Consider the following 24515-nt stretch of genomic DNA (forward strand, 5'->3'; position numbering starts at 1 on the left):
CAGCAGGTTCACACCAGGATGCCATGAGATGGGCAGTTTTTGGGTGCTGGTGCCACATAGGAGCCCAGAGGGACAGGGCTGGCACAGCCACTGGGATGGGAATGGGGTTGGGACTGGTTCTGTTTTGAGGTGATGGCGGCAGGGCTGTGGGCAGGTCCCTCTCAGCAGGTTTATGCCATGAGTGAGGATCTCTGCCTTGGGGGGAGCTGGGCCCCACCCAGCCCCCAAAAGCCTTGAACAGCTTTGTTCCCATCACTGAATGTCCCTGGTAATGGGGACCAGGGACCAGCCCTGTGTCTTGGTGTGGGGCTGCTCCTGCCCCCATCACCCCCTCCCGCCTTTGGGACACATGCAAGGGTGCGTCTGTGAGCAGCCATCCCCCAAACACCATTAAAAGGCTGAGAGGGGATTATTATCCTTGTCAGGACAAAACTCTCTTAGACTGGATCTAAACCCCCAGTTCTGGTGGCAGGTGCTGCTGCTGCAAGGTAGCGGTGCTGGGAGAGCGGTTCTGGTGCAGCGGAACTGTGAGTGGCTGCACCCGCCTGCGTGGATGGTTTTGCACCTCGGAGTTGGGGATGTGCAACCAGCAAGAGCTGCTGAAATGGGGTGGCTCATCCTGGAGCTCTGTGCAGCGACAGAGTTGGAGCTGGGTAGGTTTGCACGGCACTTGCTGCTCGCTTGCCTGCCTCTGTGTCACTCCCAGGGGTGCTGCAGCCTTAACGGGTGCTGAAAACGCTCAGGAGAGCTGGATGTGCACCCAGAGCCATCGGACCCTGGGGAGGCTCAGACTTTCTTCTTCTCCCCACCAAGAATTCGTCATCCCTGCCCTGAGGGTGCTCAGTGGCCCCCAGGCAATGCGCCTGGGGGTGAGATGTGAAGGCACAGGGATGTGGGTGCTGCGCTGAGGGTGGCCCCAGTTGCAGTGCAGCCCCTCGGGGCACGGCACAGCCGCTTCCCATGGGTCTGGCTGAAGCTGCTCGGCCTCATGCTGCCCTGGTGCTCACCGGAGCTGGCTGCGCCATGCAGCAGGCAGGCAGGAAGCCACGTGCCTTCCTTCGGCAGCTTTGCCTCTCCATCGATGCAGGCAAAGAGATTAAAAACAAAAACAAGGTGCTCAGCAAAACCCACTGCAGGCTGAAGACGTTAAAGCTGGAAGGCAGCTCAGGCGCTCGTGCTGCTTCGTCAGTCTCACACTCGATGCCAAACCACAGCCGCTCGAGATAGAGGAGCAGCCCCGGCAGCTGCTCCCATCCCCCTGCCAGATAAGGGCCCCGATAGACAATGTCGTGGGGCTGCTGGTCCCCGTGCTGTCACACTCCTCCTGCTCCCCTTGCTCTGCCCCAGCCACATCCTTCCCCTGCTCTCTGTCTCCATCACCCCATCCCAGGGCCACATCCCTCCTGTACCACCCGAATCCCTGTGGAGCTGCTTTGGGGCTGCTCTGGCCTCGTGCAGGATCATCATGTCATTGTGGAACCAAAGCTGCATCACTCCAGGAGCAAAATGGACCCTGCGCTGCCTGTGGGGTTGTGATGTGGGTACCACTGTGCTGCTTTCTGTGTGGAAAGGCAGGCTCAGCACACCACGAGGCTGCCCCTGTGCCAGGGACACTTCTGCTCTCACTGAGCTGGGGGTGGCCAAAGCATTTCCCAAATCTGCCCCAACAGCAGCAGAAAAGTGCCGTGTGTAGGGCTGCCCGCTTGCCTGGGATTCCTATGCTGCCCACAGGGCTCAGCAGAGCCAGACTCACACTTAAATGAGAGAAAACTGCCCAGTCCTCGGGGCGATGGAAAATGTGCCCAGAGCCCTGGCTGGAGGCTCAGAAACTGCGTGGTGAATGAAGGATCCATCCTGGAGCATCACTTGGAGTCTTGTGGTCCGGCCAGGAAGACTGGAGCCAGTGTCGGAGCAAGAGGAACAGGTAGGGCTGGGAGCACCCCTCTTCATCCTTGGAACAGCGGGTCCTGGGGCCCCCAGGCTGCAGGGTCCCTGCTCCTCCCCACGGACTGGGAGCCCATGGGGGGCCCTGCTACCCGTCACGCTGCGAGGGGACAGAGCTGTTGGAGGACGGTGCTGCAAGGGGCCATTCCTACATGGGGGAGCGAGCAGAAGCCCAGTGCACACTGTATGGTGCTGCGCTCTGCAGGGTGCTGCATGGTGCTGCGTTATTTATTGCACGCTGCATGGTGTTGCACACTGCATGGCACGCTGCATGCTGCTGTACAGTGCTGTACACCATGCTGCACACTATAGGGTGCTGCAGACTATGGGGATCCACACCCTGTATGGCTCTGCACCCCAAATGGCTCTGCATGCTCTATGGCCGCGTGCAGCACAGGGCTCTGCACCCAAACAGCTCTGCACCCCGTGTGGCTCCGTCCCCTGTACAGTCCCATACCCTGTGCAGTGTCACACCCCATTTGGCCCTGCTCCCCTTATGGCCCTGCAGCTCTGCACCCCCGAGCAGGCAGCTTTGGAATCACAGAATCATAGAATGTCCTGAGTTGAAAGGGACCCAAAAGAATCATCGAATCCAACTCCTGTCCCTACACAGGGCAACCCCAAAATTCACACCAAGGAGGGACAGGCAGGATGGGCAAGGCCCCAGCTCCCTCTGCAGCATCACCCGGCCAGGGTGTCCAGGTACCACTGGGGCATCTCCCAGGGGTGTCACCCTGCAGAGCCCCAGAGCCCGGGCAGGGGTCGGGCTGGCGGCACCGGAGCCGTGTGCGAGGGGCGGGCGATGCTGGCGGCAGTTGCACAACTCTGGAGCTGCTGAAGCCGCCAGCTCAGCGCTTCGACCGGCGTTAACGATTAAACCGGAGCGGGGGGCGGCCGGCGGAGCCACCGCCCGGGTCCCGGTTCTCACCACTCCGAGGGGGCAAGAGGCGCCGGTTATTAACTCCTCCAGGACCGCGGGGCCAGAGCTGCGGGATGGGGATGAAGGCGGCTCCGCGCTCCTCCTCCCCCGCGGCCCCGCCAGCCGCCGGGGACGCTCCCGGTCCCCGGTCCCCAGCAGCACTGGCACAGCCGGGGCAGGTTTGGGAACCCGCGGGTGCCCCGGCTGCTCCCCCCGCAGGGTGCAAGGGGACCCGGGGTGGCCGTGCCGTGGTGACACCCCCTCTCTGGCCGGGCACGTCGGTTGTTTTCACGCTTACGAAAGTGCCCGGGCCCGGTGCAGGGCCGAGGTGGCATCTCCAGCCACCCCCGAGGGAAGGGGACAAGAGGTGGCCGAGCGCCCCGGGACTTCTGGGGGGACCAGCCCCTCCAGGGCGGGGGATTCCCGGGATGCCGGCCCCAGCACCCCCGGGGCCCGGACCGCGGGAATCCCCAGCCCGGGGTTGCCGGGGGGACAGGTTGGGGGTGCAGACAGACAGACAGCCACACGGACTCTGTCCCGGCCTTCGGGCTGCGGGTCGGTGAAGCAAAGAGCAGCGGGGCCCGGGGCGGGCGGGGAGCGGAGCATAAGGGGGGGGCAGCCCGGGCACTCCGGTCCCCCCAAGACCCGGTACCCCGAACACGCGGTACCCCGATCTCCCCGGTCCCCCCACCCAGTCCTGCCATCCTCGGTGGCTTTTGGCAGGACTGACCCAACCCGTGCGGGGCCGGGGATCCTTTTCCCTCTGGGAACTACTCTCCCACCCCCAAAATTCCAGCTATTCCCCCGGCAAAGACGGTGTAACTATCGGGGAACCCTATAGCTCGTGGGTGAGCCCTATAACTTCTAAAACTTTGGGGGGAGCCCTATCGCTTTTGGGGTGCATAACTTTGTAGGGAGCCGTGCAGCTTCTGGAGAACCCCCATGACTTCTGGAAAGCCCAGTAATTTACGGGAGGGGCGCAACCTTGGGAGGAGCCCCACAAGTTATAACGCTGTAAGTTTCAACCCTGTGACTTTGAAGGAGTCGCAGCAGTTTTGGGGATCCTCCGAGCTCGCAGAAGGCCCGTACTTTCGGGGCGAACCCTTAATTCCGCCCTATAATAATAAAACCAGAACTTTTGGGGGACACTCTGCAACTTTTGGGGAGCCCCGACTTTGGCGGGGGCGGCGGGAAGCGACTTTACCGCCAGTCTCCGAGCCCCAAAACTAACGGGGGGGCCTGAACAGCCGGTTCAGGGGGTGGGGAATGGAGTGGGGGGGGTCGAGTTTTGGGGGCCCCGCGGGCAGCGCGCGGGCCGGCGGGAGGGCGGGGCGCGCGAAGATGGCCGCTGCCGGCGGGGGCGTGTCCGGGCGGGGGCGTGTCGGGGCGGGGGCGTGTCGCGGCGCGTAAAGTGGCAGCGCGACGGAGCCAATAAGAAGCGGAGAAAGCGGCGGTCGCGTTCCAACCCGGGCGTCTCGACCAATGGCGGGGAGCGCGGGGGGCGTGGCCTGGCCGGCGCCGACACCGGGCCGCGCGCGGCGGAGCGCGCTCCCCCGCCGGGCCCGGCCGCGGCCGCCGCCGCTTCCCGCATGGAGCCCCCGCGCCCGCCCGCGGTGCCGCTGCCCGCCGCCCGCCGCCGCCGCCGCGACCCTCCGCCGCCTCCTCCTCCAGAGCCCGGCGGCGGCGGCGGCGGCTGCGGCGGCACCGCCCCGAAGGTACCGGGGGCGGCGGCGGCGGCGACCGGGGGGGAAGCCGGGGGAGGGGGGGGCGGTGACAGCTGACAGCGGCCCGCCCGAAACTTTCCCCGCCGCTAAAATGGCGCCGCTCGGGGACAAACTTCGGGGGGGGCGGTGGCCTGGAAGGGGGGCACACCCCCGCTCCTCCCGCGCTCCGGTGGGATCCGCTGGGGCTGGCGCGTCCCCCCCGGTGGGTCCCAGTCCCGGGGGCTCCAGCCTGGGACCTGCCCGCAGAGGGATCCGTCCCTGCGCTGGGGAGATCCCGGCGGGATCCCCGCTGCACGCCCGGCTTGGCTGCTCGGTCAGGCGGGCGGTGGGATCCTGCTGGATCCCGGGGTGGGATCCACTCCCTGGGTGGGATCCACTCCCTGGGCTTCCCTTCTGTGCTCCCAGCTTGGCAAGGGCCGGGGGATCTGCTCCGTGCTGGCACCGTGGACGCCCCTCCCTTGGAGCAGCCCGCTCGGGTGATCTCTGCTGGATCCCAGCCCCGGGGAATCTTCTTGGAATCCCTGGAGACGGATCTGCTCAGCTGACCCACTGCTGCTGTCTTGGGGCAGCCCTGTCTGCTCCCTGCTCTGCAGAGCTGCGGGGGGATCCCGGCTGGATCCCAGCTCTGCCCCAGGGGATCTGCTGGTAAGGGATCTGCTGGAGAGGAATCTGCTGGGAGCCAGTGCACATGCTGACAGCACTGCTGTCCCAGAGCAGCCCAGTCTGCTGCTGTGGAACTCAGAGCCTGACTCCTGGGGATCTGCTTGGGATCTGTCTGGATCTGCTCAGTGCTGCCACGCAGCCAGGGACAGTGATCTCTTGGAGCAGATCCCACCTGCTTCCTGCTCTGCAGAGCTCCAGGGGGATCCCTGCTGGATCCCAGCCAGTTGGGATCTTCCAGGAATCTGCTCCCTGCTTCTTAGGGGATCCCCATGCAGCCCCAGCCCCAGGAAGATCAACTGGGATCTGCCTAGAGTGGGATCCCCTTGGTGCCGGTGCTCAATCAGAGGGTGCTGCTGTCCCCAGCTGGCCTGGTCTTGGCAGAGTTCAGTGGGATCCCCGCTGGATCCCGGGTGATGTCAGAGAGGGATCCGCTTGGTGCTGCCACCCTGGAGCCACCCTGTAGGAGGTTGTCAGGTTCCCTGGCTCTGCGGAGATCCCTCCCGGATTCCCCTGTGGCCCTGCAGATCTGCCCCAGAGGGATCCACTGGCTGGCACAGCCTCGCAGGGGGATCCTGGCTGTTCTTGCCTCTGCAGAGCAACAGGGGGATCCTGGGGATCTGCCACAAAGGGACCCACTGAGTGCATGTCAGGGTCATGCTGCAGCCCTGCCTGGAGGTGCTGCCGAGTTTGGGGGGATCCCCATGGGGTCTGCTGCTCAGGGGATCCCTGCTGATCCACCATCGTCTCTCCCGCAGGCTCCGCTCCCCTTCAGCGGCCGGAGGCTGCCGGCGGGAGACGAGGGCTGGCTGTTGCACCCCGGGGAGCCGCTGTCACACCCCGGGGAGCCGCTGTCACCACCCGGGGAGCTGCTGGCGTCGCGGGCAGCGATGCTGCGGGTGCTGGACGTGGGGCTGGAGCGGTGCCTGGCGCTGCACTCCGCATACATCCCCGTGCCGCGACACAGGTAGGACCACGGTGGGGAACGGCGAGAACGACCAACCTGCCAAAACAACCTGCCAAAACCTCCTGCCGGCACCAGCTGTGCCGCGGGAAGCCAGGAGGTTTGTTCCAGGAGGACTTTGGCCGCTGGTCCGCGGTGCCGGGGGCTGGGGCCGTGACCGGCCGGCTGCGCGCGGCAGCACCGAGGGCTCTGCCCGGTGAGAAGCCAAGTGCCACAGCTGAGCTTGGCCTCGCCGGTGCTGAGCACCTGAGCACCGCAGCCGCTCGAGGGCTCGCAGAGCATTGCCATGTTTCTCCGTCCCCGCAGCACAGGAGATTTGCAAAATGGCTTCTGTTTTCCTGACCTCTTGCTACTGCTTTTTAAAATTTATTTTTTTTTATGAGCTTTTTCATTTTTTTTTTCCACTTGAGGAAGTCGTTTGGCCCCAGCTGAGCAAAAACCCCACGTTTCTCAGCATTGGCGGCAGGATGCAGGTGCCGGTACCCTCCGGTGCGGCACTGCCCACAAACTCATAGGGTTCCCCCCCGAGTCCCCTGGAGTGACAAACAGCAGTTTTGGCTGCCTGCCTGCGCCGCTGCCTGCGCCGCTGCCTGCGCCGCTGCCTGCGCCGCTGCCCTGCAGGGTTTCCAGTCTGGCCCAGGGCGCTGAGGGGGATGGAGCACCCATGGGTGCACAGACCTGACTGCCATGGTGGGGGGGTACTGGTGCCATGGGGGGGAATGCAGGGGGATGAAGGGTCCTGGGGGGCTTGTCCCTCCTCACCCCGTTGCTCTCGCTGGCAGGAAGCTCTCGGGCAAGGCCGGCATCGACGAGGTGATGGCAGCCGCGGTGCTCACCAGCCTCTCCACCAGCCCGCTGGTGCTCGGACACCCGCCAGCCACCCCCGCCCCAGGTAAGAGCACGTCCCTGTCCCACCCACCCCTGGACACGTGTCCCATGGCAGGACCTGACCTTCCTCCTCTTCCTCACCAGAGCCTGGCGGTGACGTCTGGAAGGAGGCGCCCGCCATGTCCTCCAGCTGCAGCAGCAGCAGCAACACCAGCGGGGACTGGAGCTGGGACCCCCCCAGCGACCGCTCCACCCCCTCCACCCCCTCGCCCCCGCTCTCCAGCCACGTCCCCAGCGCCTTCCTGCCCGCCCCGCTGCCGGACGAGGGCCCCGACGAGCCCGACGGCAACCACTTCATCTTCGGAGAGTCCATCCCACGGAAGAGGAAGGTGGGATGGGGATGGGGACAGGGGTGATGATGGCGACAAGGTCAGGGGTGGGAATGGGGAGGATGAGCTGAGGGATGGGGATGATGGTGGGTTTGGGGATGGGCTTGGGGATCGAGATGAGGATGATGTTGAGGATGGGGGTGACAGTGGGATTTGGGATGGGGATGAGGTTGGAAACGACAATGAGGATGATATTGAGGATGAACCAAGGGTTGACAGTGAGGTTGGGGATGGGGATGATGATGAGGTTGAGGATGACAGTGATGATGGGGATGACACTGGGGTTGGAGAGGAGGTTAGGGATGGGGTGATGCTGGGGATGACACCAGAGACAGGGCTGCCAGCCTGACGTCTCTTTCCTGCAGAACTCCACCAAGGTGATGTTCAAGTGCTTGTGGAAGAGCTGCGGCAAAGTCCTCAGCAGCTCCTCAGGGATGCAGAAGCACATCCGAACCGTGCACCTTGGGTAAGCGCTTGGGGTCCCCCTGGGCACCCCAGGCCCCCCCAGTGTCCCCTGTAGGGTCCTGCCATGGGGTGAGCGACCTCCCCAGCCAGACCCCGCTGTCCCCGCAGCCGCAAAGCTGACCTGGAGCAGAGCGACGGCGAGGAGGACTTCTACTACACGGAGCTGGACGTGGACGTGGACTCACTGACGGACGGGCTCTCCAGCCTGACACCCGTGTCACCCACCTCCTCGGTGCCACCCGCCTTCCCTGGCCCCGAGGTGCCAGTGCTGCCAAACCCCGACCCCGTGCTGGGTGCCCCCCCGGCTCCCCCCAGCCTCTGCCACGTCCACACCGACCACGCGTACCAGGTATGGGGATGGGGGGCTGCCGCTGTCACCATCACCCTCTGGTGACACTGAGCTGTGACACGGACTGTGTTCTCTATCCCCAGGGCTGCCCGGCGCCCCCGCGGCCACCAGTGCCCCCCGCCACAGCTGCCCCGCCACCCCCCAAACCGCCCTCCATGCCCAGGTGAGCCACCACCACCCCCCACCCCATCCCCTCCTGTCCCCGTGTCCCCCCTGTGACATGTCCCCGTGTCCCCCCCCGTGACATGTCCCCTCTGCCCGCAGGAGGCCGCGGGGGGAGGCCAAGAAGTGCCGCAAGGTGTACGGCATGGAGAACCGGGAGCTGTGGTGCACGGCGTGCCGCTGGAAGAAGGCCTGTCAGCGCTTCCTCGACTGAGGCGCCGCCGCCATTTTGCACATTTTGCACTCGAGGTGCCTTCGTGCCCCCGCCTGCCGCCACCACCAACCCGGGGCCCCCCCGGACTCAGGGAACGGCCCCCCCGAAAGCTTTATGCACACAGCTAGCCACCCCCTGCCACCACGGAGCTTGCCCCCCCACTTTTTTTCCTTTGAAAATAAGCTAAATCTGTGTCCCGGCCCCCCATGCTGGCACCGTGGCGGGGGCTGGCGGGGCGGCCGGCTGCTCCCCCGTCCCGTGCCAGGTTGGGGACCCCCCGGGGCCGGGGGTCCCATCGCTCACATAAGCTGTGCCTGCGGCCGGGGGGAGTCTCGGAAAAGGGGGTGTCCGTTCCTGCCCCCCCCAGGGGGACCCCAGTGCCCAGGGCAGAGGTGGCACCTGCCCCCCCGCCCCCCGAGGGGGTTTTTACTCTTTGTATGTGTTTCTCTATTTGCCGTACCGGCGGGGATGCCCGGGAAGTGCCTGCAGGAACGCGCCCATTTGCACTAAGCCAAACTGCACAAAGAGGTTTCTTTTTTTTTTTTTAAAAAGAAAAAATTTTTCTTCGTTTTTTTTCCTTTTTTTTTTCCCTTCGTGTGTTTTTATTTTTTAAATAAAATATATAAAAATGTGTATTTTTAAATCTTGCCCAGGGCCTGAGAGCGCAGCAGCCCCGCACCGCGGCCGCGCCATGCTCCAGCCCCAGCGGGGTTCTAAGGGGCTTTTTATCTTCATCTCCCTTTTTTTTCCCCATGTAAACCCCTTTTTCCCCCAAACCTTTTATCCCCTCTCTCCCCATCACTCGCCTGCCCAGGCAGCAGCTCAGGACTGGGTTTGGTGGGTCCCGCCGCCCCCTCCTCTCCCTGCGCCCCAAGCGAGGACGAGTGGGATGGGGACGGGGTGGGGGGGGCGAACGTGGCGCTGCCACCCAGGACTGTCCCAGGGTGGGTGGGTGTCCCCCCCCTCCGCATCAGGGTCCCCCCCTCGCGGGGGGTCAAACCGCTTCGGCCCCATGGGCTGGGACGGGCTGTGCCAGGCCGGGCCCCCGCTCGCCCCTGAGCCCCCGGGGACGCGATGTGTCGGATCCAGAAAAAGAAAATAAATATTTGGATTCTTTTTTTTTTTTTTTTTTAATTATTCCTGTTCTTTAGTTGCTCTTCAGACGGGCTCTGCAAAGGCAGGGGGGGCAGCCCCAGGCCCGGTGTTGTCACCCCCCCTGTCCCCAGGGGTGTGCAGCCTCCTGGCAGCGCTGCAAAAGGGGGTGGTTTAATTTCTAATAAACCCCCCAAAAATAAGGAAATAGCTGCCAACACAGCGGGTCGGGGGGATGAGCCACAGGGATGGTTTGGGATGGGGAAAGGCAAAGGCAGCGACACCCCTGAGTTGGTGCGGGGGGGATTTGGGGAGCAGGGACCCCACAATACCCCAGGTTGCAGGGGGGGGGCACAGGGTGGCAACCCCGGGAGGGCACCGGGACATCAGCCCATTCCTATGTGCACGATGGAGGAGAACAAATATATACATTAAATAACCAAAGAACCCCCAACAAAACCTCAAAACAAATAAAACCCACAGCCAAATAAACCCACAAAAACCACCGAGACAAAACTGTAGCAGCAATTTCCCAATTTATTGAAACTGATTGATTTTTGCAAGTGTGTCTAAGCTAAACCCCATCACGAGCTCTGCGATCGCAGGCACACGGCCCAGGAACCGGAGAGCAACTAGAAAATAAGGTCATTATTTACCTGAACTACATGGACAGAGAATCAGTACAACACAGCATGTTCTCCCCCGACTCCCGGGTACTCAAACCTCCTCCACCTCCCCAAATATTAAACACATCTTCAATACAAACACAGGTTTATAATAATTAATATAAAGTCAGTATAATATAGAATATTCCCAGCAAAAAAAATAATCAACAATCCTCAAACACTGTCCTTTTTCGTTTGTTTGCTTGTTGATTTTTGTAGACAGGTTTAAAGCACGTTGAAAAATAAATATATATGAAAGCATACACACAGCACTCTCACTACGCAGAACCGAAAAGAAAGGCAGAAATTCAAAACACAACATGGAATCTAAAGAATAAAAAGAACCATTAAGTATGGCTTTCTTAGGAGTTGCACATGTCACAGAATGAGCTAAAATAAGGTTATCTTTCATAACATTGCAAAAAATTCCAGTTTTTTGCATTATTTTCATGGAGTTTCTTTCCTAAGGGGCGATGTGCAAAACGGGGACTGTGGGGGTGGGGGCGCCCGGGGGCTCAGCCCGCGAACCGAGTCCCGTCAGGACCCCGAACCCCCAGCCCCAAGGCGGCTTCGCTTTGGACCAGCGGAGTGTTGGAAGGCGTGAGTGGAGAGAAGGAATGGAACGCTAGAGAACGAACGAAATAGAAGCCTTCTGCAGTCCGAAACACCAATTACTTGATTAAAAAGGGAAAAGAACAGTCACTTTGCAAACCCTCATGGCACACATCCCCCTCTCGCCTCCCCACAAAGTCACCGCGAGGCTTTAGCGTGACTTTATACAGAAAATGGGTGGTTTATGATTTTTAAATGACACTTTTTAGCACTGAATTGCCGGAAGGCCACGCCAGAACCTCGTTTGTGACGATATTCTCCAATATCGCGGACGCCGTGTCCTCGGGGACAGGGACAGGTCGATGCCATCGCGCCCCGTTCTGCGCGGGACAGTCGCAAAGCGGCTCCAAACGCTCTTATTGTACCCCTGGCACACTTTTGGATTTAAAACCATGAGGATAATGGAGAAATCCAGGGAGGGACATTTACAAGTAGATACAAAGACTTAAAAAACAAATTAATCACAAGTTATTGAGACCGAGTGTATCAATTTTTCACCTAGAAGGGAGTTATTTTTTTGGAAACTAAATCTGTATATATATACACGCGCACATATATATATATATATTTAGAAAAAATTAAAAAAAGGGAACCTCAGTGAAATATACAAAGCCCTGAAGGGAAATACAAAGACAAGACACTAGAGGCTACTCGAGCTACTGCAGGACAGAAGGGGCTGGATTGCCGGGTTTGGTTGTATCTCCACAAGTTTGCATAGGCAGCGGGTCCGGGAGGAGCCCCAGAGGTCGCGGCAAGTTTTATAAAGTTTCAGCACTAAAAAAAAGCCCAAATCCCTTTTTTTTTTTTGAACCCGAGCGCCTGCCGGAGCACAAGTTTAAAGACTAATTCCCACATTTCCAAATCCGCACACCTCCACCAAAACAAAGCACTTAGAATACATGGCCGGTGTTAGAAGGATTTTATTTGGTATATATAGTGTTTGTTAGTAATATAGAAGCATGTGCTGATTATAACGGCAACATTGTAACAGTCGTCTTTTACGTGGATTTTACGCTTTTCTCTCCTTTTGAGTTATTTTTTTGCATCCTTAGCTCAAAGAGCTTCCAAGCGGCCCCGAGAGCCTCCTGCCCGCCCTTTGCGAGAAAGGAAAGAAATAAAAAACACTAAAATACTTCCAAAGGAATTGCCAAGTAAAGCTGAACACCCCAAAGCTCCGGCTGTAAAAGCGGAGTCACCCCCGGGCGGGAGGACGAGGAGGGTTGAGCCCATCGCCTGCTCCTCCTCGCACGGGGACGACGGCAGCGCCGGGCAGACGGGCGAGACGGAATGTCACCGAACACACGGGTTTGCCTTCTAAATCTTTTTTAAATAGATTTTTACATATAAAAAGCAAAGCTACAGGTTATCTTTTAAGTACTGTATGTATTTGTCTACATGTAACAGGTGAGGCTGCAAGTTCAGGACCTCAGACACCCCCTGCCCCCTTCCGTATTTACAGGATAAATGACAATAAATAGCAAGAAAAGTGGGGGTAACGAAACAGCGACCTCGCTCCGGGACCCCCCCAACACGCTACGAGTGCTGGAAAAAAGAATATACAAAGGTCCAATCGTAAAATACCCAAGTTTATGTCTTTTTAAATACAGTAGGAGGGCTTTACAAGAAGCTAAAATGCAAAATCAGATTTATATTCTTTTTTACAGTTTATTCAAAGTGTTTCTACATGACCTCCCCGCTCCGCTCTTGAAGTACTTAAAGAAGAGGGTTCTCTGTTCTCACCGGCTGGAAGCGCCAAGTCCCACCTCACTTTCCCATCCCAGGACCGGCAGCGGACGGTGCCCACGTGGCCTCATGGAGCCAAAGCGAAGATTTTAGGGAAAAAACCCCATATTTCTGACACCCGGGACGACGCACCCAGAGACGGCAGCGAACGTCTGCAATGAACCCAACGCCACAAGCCCAGGATGCGCCTTAAATCGGGGAATTACAAAAGACCCGGCGAAAGAACTGGGGCTGCCACCGCGCTCTGCCGAACCCTGGCACCCAGTGGCTTAAATCCTCATAGATTATTTGCTTTTCTGGGGTTTATTGTACAATATATTTTCTTATTTCCTTTGCTGGGTGGAGTGATGCTTTTTGTTACAGACCAGCACCCCGGCAAGGATGAAAAATAGCACCTTTAGTCATCTGGCTTTCTGGTAACAGGGTGTCTTTTGTGGCAGGTTTCAAGGCACCATCACCACAGACAGACACGGTATAAAATTGCTCCATGGCAAGGGAAGAGTGAGGTCTTCGCTGTTTGGTTTTTTTATTATTTAAAAAAGCACCAGAAGCAAAGAGGTGAAGGGTAAAAGAAGCTGCTTCTCAGGAACAAGACGCGTCCAACGCACTTTGCTGCTGTTGGCGTTTCGGGGGAGCTGGATGAAGGCAACAGTGGCCGATACGGAGAAGAATCCACCTACCCGGAGCAGCCCCCCAGTCTCTCAGGAGACACTGGAGAGAAACCTGGTTCTTACTTAAAAAAAGGTCTATTTGAAAACTTACATGGAACCAGTGCAGCTGAAGCTGAAGGTTTCTGTCATGAATTAAGCAGGTGTTACGCCTACTGGTCATAAATGATGATTTTTAGCTTGGCAAGGAGACCAAGGTGCCAGGGGACACCCTGGTGCCACCAACACCGCTGACATTCCCCCCAGGGGGGATCTCCTCACCTCGGCTTCTCGCGTTGCCCAGTTCATCCCGCAAATGCTAAATGCCTTGTTTTTGCTACGGTTTGCATATATTTAAGAAAAAGGCAGCTGAGCAAAGGGAGAAAAGTGAAGATATTTGTGGAGAGTGACAGGCAGAGAACGACCCGTGTCCTTTATAGCTAAGGTGCTGCTGGAAGCACCAACGCGCGTTTCGGCGACCGCAGAGAACCAAGGCTGGAAGACGGGACGTGGGTAAGACGCCAGTAGTTCCAAGAGAGGTCATGAACATTCTTTTTTTGATGGCGATTCCTTTTGGAAGCTAAGAATCTAAGAAAAGAATTCGTAAGGCTGTAATCTGACTTGCCTTTTGATCTATTTGGCTCCATAAAAAATAATAAAAACTCTCTTTAAATAGCTTTGCAAAAGGTCTGCGTGGTCAGGGGAAGCCCTCCAACACACCCATCGATTTGCTTTCACAACGATAGCTTGGAATTCTACTGCTGCTGGGATTTTAGCACACGGACAAGGTGTTAAAAAAACAAACCAAACCAAAACCAAACACCACCAAAACCACCTGCTTCAGACACAAAAATCTCCCCGGTCTTCGGTTCAGGGTGGGAAGGGAATGAGGGCTCATGTGTCACCCAACCCTCGCACCTGTGAAAGCTCCAGCGCGGTGGGTGCAGCCCGGCCGGAGCTGCGGCCGCGCTCGGGGACACTCGGGAGGGGACAAGGGAGGGCGAAGTCAGTCGTGCCAACGCTGCTGAGACGAGATCCGAGTGGAACAGAGAAGGACTTGTTCAGAAAACACAAGAGTTATTTCGCACACATGGACGACAACAAGGCTACTTAGCTTTTCCAACATACTCCTTCCTCCCCCGCCCTCCCTCCCCCTACAAACAACAGAGCGCAACAAAAAAAAAACCCAAACCAAAACAAATCCCTAAGAAATCCAGGTAAAATCCTTGTCGTTCTCCCCAGAGTTGTCCTGCTCCTGCGGGGAGTCGACGTCTTTGTCATCATCCAAAATCACGTCATCCTGCGACATTCCCACGTCGTCCTTCCACTTGATGTCGTCGTCATCTCCCATCTCCTCGTCTCCTTCCACCTTGATGTCGTCCGGGTCTTCCATGTAGGGCCCTTCCCCGGGGTAGCACTCGTCCGGAGAGCCGTCCCCGCCGTTGTGCTCCAGGTGGCCGGCGATGCCGCGGCCGGAGCAATCTGCGCAGACCCCGTGGCGCCGCGAGCCGTGCTTGATCCCCACGCTGGCCGCCGACATGAACACGCGGTTGCACACTTTGCAGACGTACTTTTTGTCTTTGCTGTGGACCTGGAAAAGGAGAATGACCAGAGAATTTAACAGCGGGTGGGAGGATGGGGAGCTGCAGGGAAGGACGCGCTGCCCTGTCCTTCCGCAAAGGCGAAGCTGCCGCAGCCCACGAGCGCAGCCCGAGATCGCTGCGGGCTTATATTGCTGAATTTAAACCCACCGAGACTAATTCAACTCTGTAACAGTGTCATTCAATGGAAAATCTTTTTGAGACTGCCTAGTGATGAACTACGAATTTTGAGAGGAACTTCTATCACTTCATTGTTTTCTTCCCTTTTGTTTTTCTGGGGTGCAATAGTTGCATTACAGCATCATCTTAAAGAGGAAACAAGCCCCACATCCCCAAAGCACCAGTTCTCTGCAGACCAGAACAGAAGAACCCACAATCGCACTGGTGTTAATGACATGTTAATTCAGGGTTCTCCCTCCTCATCCCACCGCTGCCAAGAGCCAAAGACCAGGAGCACCACTAACGCATCCTGTACCTCCGAAAAATGCAGCCAAATGTACTTCTAACCTGATTTCTGACTAGTTTGGTGGCTGAAAAATAGTCTGTCACAAATGCTTCTGTTCCATAAATCATGCTGCATTCTGTGCCTGGGAGTAACAGGCAGACGGAGCTCTCGTGCTTACAGAATAAGTGTAAGTGGGAAAGTGCTCAGCAGGGAACCAGAAATCACGTTAAGATTCAAACTTCACCACACAATGAGCAAAATTACACACTCTGAGAAGCACAAAAACACCCAACTGAAGGAGAAATCCGTCGCTGGCTACTTGTGCCACGTGTGGAAGGCAAGGAGCTTGTTCTGAACATTCACCTGCTCCTCTCCCAAGGGAAATGTCAACCAGCACAGCAAGAAATGAATCCCAGCGTGAGCGGCCTCATCAGGTACTTTCATTTATATTAATATAGAGTATTTTAAAAAGATTAAATATATATATATATTCTTTTTATTTATATGTAGAATAGTCCAGTTGGAAGGGACCTCCAACAAGCACCTACTCCAACTGCCTCACTACTTCGGGGCTGACCTGCAGCTCGCCCTGGCCAGCGCCCTGTCACCAGCAGGGGATGCTTTGGGAAACAGTGTAGAAGCAGATCCAGCTCTGTTCAGCAGTTTGGGGTTGTCCTGAACCAACTGTTTTGCACAGAACAGCGTTGCCCCTGCCCCAGCTTTTCCTGAACTCGTTTACTCTTTTCATGCTCACAATGACCTGTAGGAAAGGTTTTGCTGGTTAAACGTACCTTTTAATCTAAATGGGCTGCCTGGCATGGCTGGTTCCCAGCACGGCATCACCTGCGCCTGTAGCCGGGTTCTCTGTCCCCTGTTCCCAACACCCACCCGAGGGGCTGGAGGTCTCTGGGACGAGGACAAACTGACCCATCTGAGCCCCTGGGACCGCAGGACAGCGGCTCAGGCCGTGCTCAAAGCGCCGCCAGCTCCTCTGATGTGCTGTGGCTCTGAGCTCGTCCCTCGATGGATCTTCAGCTGCATCCAGCAAAGTCATTGTGTTTTTTCCTCTTAAACCACATCTAAGCTTTTATAAAAGCAGTTGGACGGGGCTGGTCAGAGCCATCTAACGGGATCTACAGGTATCACTCATTTTAACTGTGAGAAGAATGATTTTCAGGCATCAAAAGCTGAGTATGGATACAGAAGGTGGTCAAAGGTGCAGGGTAAGGCTGAAAGAGCCACATGAAAAAAGGAACTATAAAACAGGTACTAAAACGATGCATAACTGTTAAGAACCTGATCATCTGCCTCCCTCTTTCCCAATACTGACACGTTACTCAGCGTATTCAAGGTGAACCATATTATTGGATGGAGCTGAGCAGAAATGCATCTTATTTCCCTTATCGCCCAATTAGTAAAGTATTAAACACAGACCTGGTGGTTGGCCCTCAGTATCTGAAAAAACAAACCAAAAAACAAACCCTTTTCGTAGCTTCGTTTAAAAAGAAACGTCAGATAAATAACGAGACTGGGATTCTTACAACAGTACCAAAAAAAATCCCCCAATCCTTGTACTTATTTCTTTAGCGCATCCATTTCAAGCTGCCTCCGAGTCATTTATGGCTCTTTGGAAATGAAAACAAATCAGTGTTGGCAGGGCTGCCCCTTTTTTCAGGAATTTATACTAAACATTTGTAATCCAGCTGCTGTTTTCTAAACTAGCTTAATTCCTGGCATAAAATAAGCCACACAGGGATTCAGACAGACATAAACCCTCTCCTGTGTGTGTGCACAAAGAGATTATTTCATATCCTCCAGTAAGATATTCTTTACATTCAAAATTTAATAGATAACATGATATATACAGATAACAGAAATATGGTAAAAGTTAAATGACCTGAACAAATCAATTCTTAGTCACTCAAACTGTCAACACTCTGTGACTTTTCTTTCAGTATCTCACTGCACTAGAGCCTCACAGCTGCCAGCCCCAGTGCTTGAAAATATTCAAGTTTTCTTTATAAGCTTAATTCGAGGGGTAACAGGAGTCGCTGGCGTGCATTACTGAAATGATTACGCAGCAACTATTTGCTCTCCCACAATATCACCTCCAAACCAAGATCTGAGGAACCACTTTGGGGTGGCAAATTAATTCTGCCATGAAAAGAAAAATCCGAGTTTGGCTCAGAATGTTGTTTCTCAAGACGCTGTGAAAAGCCAGTGGCCCCAAGCAGCATCCTCGGGCTTGAGCATCCGTCCTCAACAAGCTGTAAGCGTATTTTTGATAACTAAGCATCCCCAGACCAGAGGAGCTTTGTGCTGAATTCTTGCTGAGCAACTTATTCTAAAACTTTCTGCACGGAGTCATTCAAGGTAATAGAAATAAACTCCTTTTCCATCCCGCAGCACTGGCCGCTCCCTTACCAAGGTGTGTCGCTTCATGTGCTCCCGGCGGGTGAACTTCTTCCCGCAGATCTCGCAGGGATACGGCCGCTCTCCCGTGTGCGACCGCATGTGTCTCTTGAGGATGCACTGGTGCATGGCCGAGAAACTGCAGTACGGGCACTTGAACTTCTTCCTGATGACCGTGAACTCGTTAACTGCAAGAGAGCAGGGAAAACACGCGGGTTACTTTTGGAACACCTCAAAACGGTCCGTCTTGTTGTTTACTATTTCGCTGTTGAGTTCACCGAGAGACAACACTCTCACTTCTTAACCACCTGCAATATTTTTGTTAAATCCTTATACTATATTATTGCACTTCAATTCTTAAAGTGATTAACTTCAAGTAACTTCATCAGAGAAGCTTTTGAACAAGCCAGTACGCAAACACTTCAGGAGTCTGTAACACACTTCCTAATGCTTGTTAAAGAGCAAACAAAGAGGTTAGTTCTGCTATGGTTCTGATTTACTACTATGAAATACATTAAATATCAATACCTAAAATTCTAACACAATTACTCGAGGCAGAAGTAGCTAGCCATGAACAGCAAACCACAAACACGACACCCTGACAGTGCCACGTGCTTTGGTTTTATTCATGGGGCGATTGCAAGAACATCAGCGCAGACTGAGGATTGGCCAGAGGAACAGGACGGTCACAACAAACACACTCGACATTATTCAGCTATAAACCTATTATTCGCTATAAACCTATTACTACAGAGTCCAGACGAGCTCAGCAAGATACAAGCTGATGAAGGGGAGTCAAGAGGGGCTGTGTCACCCTCCTGCTCCAGCCCACGGCCACGTTCAGCACCAAAAACCACAAACACACTCCATGTGCAGGTCCCAAGGAGCGGGACAATCTGCTCAGCAAGTTGGGTTTAACCACCCGGCTCCGGAAGAAAACTGACACGGGACCCCGACAGCAACCAGACCCCACGATTAGAGACGACAACGCCACAAAATCCCGTGTTTCCGACCTCGCCAGATTGTACCTGATCCCGTCACTTCCTGAAGGACCAGATGGCTCATTCACTGCCCGATGGACGAAAGGCGACTCGGAACCCAAGCACAACCCACACCACCGCTGCCACACACAAACAGCCACGCATACATCCCAACACATACATTTATTTCCTACAACATATTCACTATGCTTTCTGATTTCAAGGTCCCCCATACTCCTGCATTCAGCTTAAATCGCTTGAGAATCAAATTTACAGCTCCTAGTACACCTATATTTAAAAATAGTCACAGGACATTTTTTGCAGCTACAGTTTTATTGAAAACTATTTTTTCACCAAACTTAGTTCTTGTATCTACAAAAGTGAACGCCTGAAAAATAACAACATTGTTAGGAAAATAACTGTATTGCAGAGTTAACATTATCACAGGACTGTCAGATACACGCACCCACAAGCACATGTATTTAATGAGCAACATACCAACGTTGGTATAGGTATAATCTTTTGTCTAAGTGACAATATTTTATAGAGCTTATGTATAGCAGCATTAAGGTCCTAAGAAATAATCTTTAACAAGATCATCAAGCCCATTAGCACAAGTGATTTTGCTGAAGTTACTTTTGCTGGCATCTTAATCCTCCAGTTCTGACAAATCGCACCGTGCTGCTCCCGAATTTCCCGACAAGACCCACATTGGCCCCAGCTTTCTCCTTCCCCGCCTGCAGAGGAAATTACGAGGCGATTAAACTGGCATCTGACAGGTGTGCTACACCGGTTATATACGAATATATTCTCAACTCTGACTACACCCTGCTCAACAAAGAGCAGGAGCTGAGCCACGCAGGGAAACTCCGGCTTCCCCAATGCGTCTTATCTTCTCTCCCTGAGATGCAACAATATTAAAAGGAAGAACTTTCCCAAAGAACGGTGAAGATGGTTTGTAGAAGTTGCTTCGGTCTCCTCAGCCGTCTCTCTTGCACGTTCGGAACACAACTCCACAACACTGAGCTCAAGCTGCTGCCGAGCGGTGCTGCACACAGCGCAGCTGGAAAGCACCACACTGAATTACACTGCTCTCCTTTAACAGTTACTACAATCTGGGTTTGCATGTAAACATATAGCAAGAGCACGGGAATATTTAATATCTTAAATAAATGAATTTCATTTAATAAAGTAGGAATTATAGTAAGACTTCTACCCTCCAGCAACAGCTACTACTGATTTTGTACGTACACCCGAGGTTGCAGTTAGATCTGCTATGTAGCTCCTCCTCTCCTCAGTCTCAACAACACACATTCAGTCTGGCTAACTTAATTACATTATAGAAAACAAACGGGGCAGAAAAACGTATAGAACTCCTGGAAACCACAGCCACACTCCAGTATATTTTTTAAAATGTCCTGAAGTACTCCACCTTATCAATAAAATATACAAGCCTTGCGACGACTTTCAAGCCTGAATAATATACCCTGTTGCACACATGAACAAGCAGCATGTTTTTCTCCTTTAAATGCCATAGAAAACCAGACTTTACAGTTTACAAGGCTGAGCAACCCAGTCCCTTCACAGCTCCTAATCTCAAGCTGAAAAACCCTGAAATGCCCAAGTTGTGTGATGCACAGGGCACTAGACCAGAATTCACAAGACTGAATTCTATTATTAATTCTATTGCTAACAGGCTCCAGAAGCTGAGGTACGTTATTTTCCCAGGGAATATGAAGAAAACATCACCATTTCTTTTATAAAGCACTTTGAGATCTACTGATAAAAACCCGTTTAAGGCAGTATGAGCACACAGTATGATCACAGCAATAGCACAGCCAAAGTGCCCATCAGATGGACTGACAAAAGTCATCTTTGCACAAAAATCACACCATGGCTGCGGTCACACCGTGTCCGAACCAGCACATCGCCGGCCTGACCAGCTTTGGGGAGTTACTCTATTACATCACACCCGTGGTACGTTTATTTGCAGCATGAGAACAATGGAATAATTTGCTTTTCCTGGTTTCAAAGAAGTGACTTGTACACTGGCGTGTCCTCGGGATCGTGGTTTTGTCCTGTGCCATCCCAAAGCTCAACCCCCCCAGGTAACACACCTTCCTGTGGTTAGCCAGGTTTCTCTGTGTACCAAAGCCCTTCCCACAGAACAGACACACAAAAGCACTCTCGTTCGAGTGCACAGATGTAAGATGCCGCTTTAAGTCTGTCTTGTCTCGGAACGGCTTGGCACAGTTAGGACACCGCATCTTCTTACAGTTGAAGTGGACGGTCTTCTCATGCCGGTCCATGTTGGACTTGAGGGTGAAGCTGGCGGGGCACTGGGAGCACTGGAAGCGGGCGAGGGGTCCGGGAGCGACACCGAGGGCAGAGCCAAAGGGGAGCAGCGTGGGGAGCGCGCGTCTGTGGACGTGCTCCCCCAAATCCCGCCTGCAGAACCCACAGGGCGCTCCTGAGCCCAGGAACAGGCCGGCAGCAGCGAGTCCCACATCTTCGTACCTTGGAAAGCTCGTATCTAAAACAGAAACACACACATGCGTGTACAAATCAGCGTCTTCTGGTATTAAATAAGGATAGTTAAAAAATATACTTTCCTCTCTGCTTACCTGAATCAGAGTTATCAAATGGCCAAAGTGCTAAAACTCCATCATAAGTGGCCTGTAAATGAAAAGCACCCCTAAGTTAAGGTGTTTAGAGGGACACATCTCGCAGTTAGTGCCGATTCCCACCGCTGCCCCAGCCCTCGGAGAGATGCTCAGCACCGACCCCACAGCCCCGTCTGCCTTTACAAACCCTCACTTGGAAGAAGCCACGATAAGGTAACCAGGCTGTATTTTGCAATACTTGGTGTTTAAAGACAGTAATGAACATGTGTAGTTAGGGCCTGGGTGACTACTCACTTTTCAGTCTCACTAAGCATCAGTAGCTCCCGCTTGGGAAACACCGGATAGAAAATCTCCAGCAGACACAACAGAAATGGAAAATTTTCCCCTAGCTTTACACAGCTACATTTTCTTTCCACATAAAAAAACCCCACAGAAAACAAACACCTTCTGCATGGTTCCATTTACGCAATGCTCTCTGGCATTACGGGTCTAAACGATAATTCTATTTTCTGTTTTCCTAAAGCACCCGCAATGTGCCAGCGCGGGGCAGATGGCGACTCCGCATGGGGCCGCAGTTCTGCCCTGACCAGCTCGCTCTGCTCTAACATGACTGCACAGGAAAAAGCTGCATTTTCACCTATTTGTTTAATGGGACTAGAGTCTCATTGAAAAATATTAAGAATAAAAAATGCTACAAGAAGTTAAGGTTTTTATGGCAAACTCCCGTGATCCAGAAATCCAGCCTGCTTCTGTCTGAATTTAGACAGTTACAAGAAACCCAAATGCAAAACAGAAGAGGGCAATGGATAACTGGGCTCGCAGTTCTCTTTATGCCATTACTGTATTCTTGTACACAATGTTTTGCCAACAAAGGGATTTACAATAAAAAGGGCGTGTATATTTACACAAAACAAAACAGGGTTTTTTCAACACAAGTTTCATTGAGGTAAGGCAGGAAGGATAAAATTAGGACAGCACCAGCCTTGACCTCAAACTTCTAGTTTTAAAATAACCTATATTTAAGAAAAAAAAAAAGGAAACTAACGGATCAAAGTATAAGGTATTAGAGTCTTCTGAAGCACTCCTAACTGGGGATGATTTGATTAAACAGGTAGCTTTGCATTTAAATCTCTGCGCTCCCCCCCATCTTACCTGTGCCAGGGGAGGCCCCTCTCCTCCTGTCCCGGGTTCTGGTGACACGTCACCAGCCGGGTGGCTGGCGGGGGGGCTCCGGGTGCCAGGGGGTGCTGACGGCAGCGGGGGGGCCGGGGCGTCCACTCTGCCAGCGCAGTCGCCCCTGGAAGGAGCGGAGTTGGTGCCAGGCCCTGGGGAACACAGGAAAGGAATCTCACGCGGTGCCCGCGCCCCAGGCGGTGCCGCGGCTCCTCGGCTGGCCCTGGAGGGATGCGGCAGGACGTGGATGCCAGGCTTGCTGCTTTTATTTATTTTAAACCAGCCTCCCCACCCAAAAAGCCTCGTTCGTGCGTGATGTGTGTAGCGGGTTCTATCGCACGGCACCGTCACTATGGAGCCCCCCAGGAGAAAGATGCACAAATAAGCCCAACAATCGCGTTTTGCAAAGACACCTCTTGGAGAAGCACCACCTCATTTCAATCTTTAAGTAACACACAAACTTTATTCTACTTCTTGAAAATTTATGTCAAAACTTCAGATCTTGAGATGTGACCGTGGTATCTTATTCAATATAGTGCTGCCAGTCCTTGATCTCAAAGTGCTTTACAAAAGATGGGAAAAGCATTCCTTTCATTGTACAGCCAGCAAGCGTGGAAGGTCAAATATTTGTACAAAACTATTAAATTATACCTGACGGTACATTCTAAGAATCTACTGTAGTTAAAAAGAACAATATCATCACTCCCTCTGGCCTACGCTGTGCAACAGCCACACGGTAAATGGTACTCCAGGCACTGCACTGATGATCAATGGCAATCTACATACAAATACAGACTGTGAAATCAAGCTCAGCGTACATTACGAATTGTTAAATGAACTTTAACAAACATCTTGACTGAATATTGGAACGACATATTGAGCATGTCATTCTTTAAAAACAAGGAGGCAAAATCAGAAGCAAATATGGTATAAAAGTAAACAAATTCATATTGAAAGCACTCTATGCACTAAAGGCTTTTTTATTTCTAACACAAAATAGTCTGAAACATTTATGCACATAAAAACACACTCTTCAATGCAGCTACAAGTAACACGTCAAAGTTTATCCCCCGTCCGAACACAATGCACCATGATCTGGGTGACGAGAAAGCATTCGAGGGAACCCACACAAGGGTTACGAGACGTGAACAATCCCAACCCCAACATTTATCAGCTATCGAAGGAAACTCTGCTCTTGTGCCACGAGCTGGATGTTTGATTTACCTTCCTCTGCTTTGATCCCAGACCAAAATCTTTCCCAACTTGGTTAAATTCTATTATTCAAGTGTGATAACAATATGTCAGGTTTTCATCCTGGTGGTGCTCATCTGTTGCCGTATTATTTAACAACATGACAACAAAACAATAAAATCCTGTAAATTCAATAAAGGAAACAAATGGGGAAAAAGTGTATTCTGCCCTGCCATTCACATGTACTCTTTTTTTCCTGAACATCCCAAACCGATTTAAACCGCCCGGTTTACACTGACACTACACACTGGGACCCAGACAACTTCGAGGCATCAAACAATCGGTATTTTACACCAGTAAAGAGAAGCCAGCAGGGTCTGGCTTGATTAATTCTTCATTAGCACCTTTGCAGAATTACACAGGTTCCCACGAAACTATGCACTTGGTAAAGGAAAAGTGGAGGCTCATGAACGAGCAATGAAACAGAGTAAGGAGACAAAATAAACTCCATCACCCAACGCGAGCCACAAAGGTACAACACGAAGTACACAGATAGTTTTTAAAACAATAATTAATATTTATTTGGTTTCAACAACTGCAAATAACACAAGAGAAACCCACATAAAGGACCCAGAGTTTGTACACAAGGACGCAAACAGCACCTGGATTTACGGTTTGTCCCATTCTGACTGGTACCGCTAGAAACCTTCTG

General features: G+C 53.5%; 2 protein-coding genes across 18 annotated transcripts in view; one reads left to right on the forward strand and one right to left on the reverse strand.

Annotated features, from left to right (window-relative positions):
* Positions 1–120: 120 nt before the first annotated feature.
* SLC2A4RG (SLC2A4 regulator) lies at positions 121–9734 on the forward strand. 2 transcript variants are annotated; one of them, XM_065032245.1, is made up of 8 exons: positions 121–1924; positions 6006–6214; positions 6994–7103; positions 7184–7428; positions 7794–7894; positions 8002–8242; positions 8326–8405; positions 8507–9734. In XM_065032245.1, exons 1-8 carry the CDS (start codon positions 1841–1843, stop codon positions 8616–8618), a joined length of 1182 nt encoding a protein of 393 aa, XP_064888317.1. In that variant the 5' UTR covers positions 121–1840; the 3' UTR covers positions 8619–9734. The 2 variants fall into 2 exon arrangements, with proteins under 2 accessions (XP_064888317.1, XP_064888316.1); XM_065032244.1 differs by lacking the exon at positions 121–1924 and adding an exon at positions 4367–4578.
* Positions 9735–10227: 493 nt separating this feature from the next.
* Positions 10228–24515, reverse strand: part of ZBTB46 (zinc finger and BTB domain containing 46) — a 46905-nt gene continuing 32617 nt past the window's right edge. For 13 of the 16 annotated variants that reach the window (XM_065032222.1, XM_065032228.1, XM_065032221.1 and 10 more), the window contains 5 exons: positions 22592–22764; positions 21440–21491; positions 21091–21348; positions 17848–18023; positions 10228–14968 (listed from right to left, as the gene is read on the reverse strand). In XM_065032222.1, coding sequence (XP_064888294.1) covers positions 14582–14968; positions 17848–18023; positions 21091–21348; positions 21440–21491; positions 22592–22764 — 1046 coding nt within the window. In that variant the 3' untranslated portion in view covers positions 10228–14581. The remainder of the gene's footprint in view (positions 14969–17847; positions 18024–21090; positions 21349–21439; positions 21492–22591; positions 22765–24515) is intronic. The other 3 variants (XM_065032231.1, XM_065032232.1, XM_065032230.1) reach the window with 1 other exon arrangement.

The sequence above is a fragment of the Columba livia genome, chromosome 16 (assembly GCF_036013475.1).
Source record: "Columba livia isolate bColLiv1 breed racing homer chromosome 16, bColLiv1.pat.W.v2, whole genome shotgun sequence".
Classification (NCBI taxonomy): domain Eukaryota; kingdom Metazoa; phylum Chordata; class Aves; order Columbiformes; family Columbidae; genus Columba; species Columba livia.

Excerpts from the sequence above, each read along its gene's own strand:
- SLC2A4RG (XM_065032244.1), top strand. The coding sequence starts at position 4,453 with ATGGAGCCCCCGCGCCCGCCCGCGGTGCCGCTGCCCGCCGCCCGCCGC. Across the intron at positions 7,104-7,183 it reads GCCAGCCACCCCCGCCCCAG|AGCCTGGCGGTGACGTCTGG; the intron begins GTAAGAGCACGT and ends CTTCCTCACCAG. Across the intron at positions 8,243-8,325 it reads ACACCGACCACGCGTACCAG|GGCTGCCCGGCGCCCCCGCG; the intron begins GTATGGGGATGG and ends CTCTATCCCCAG.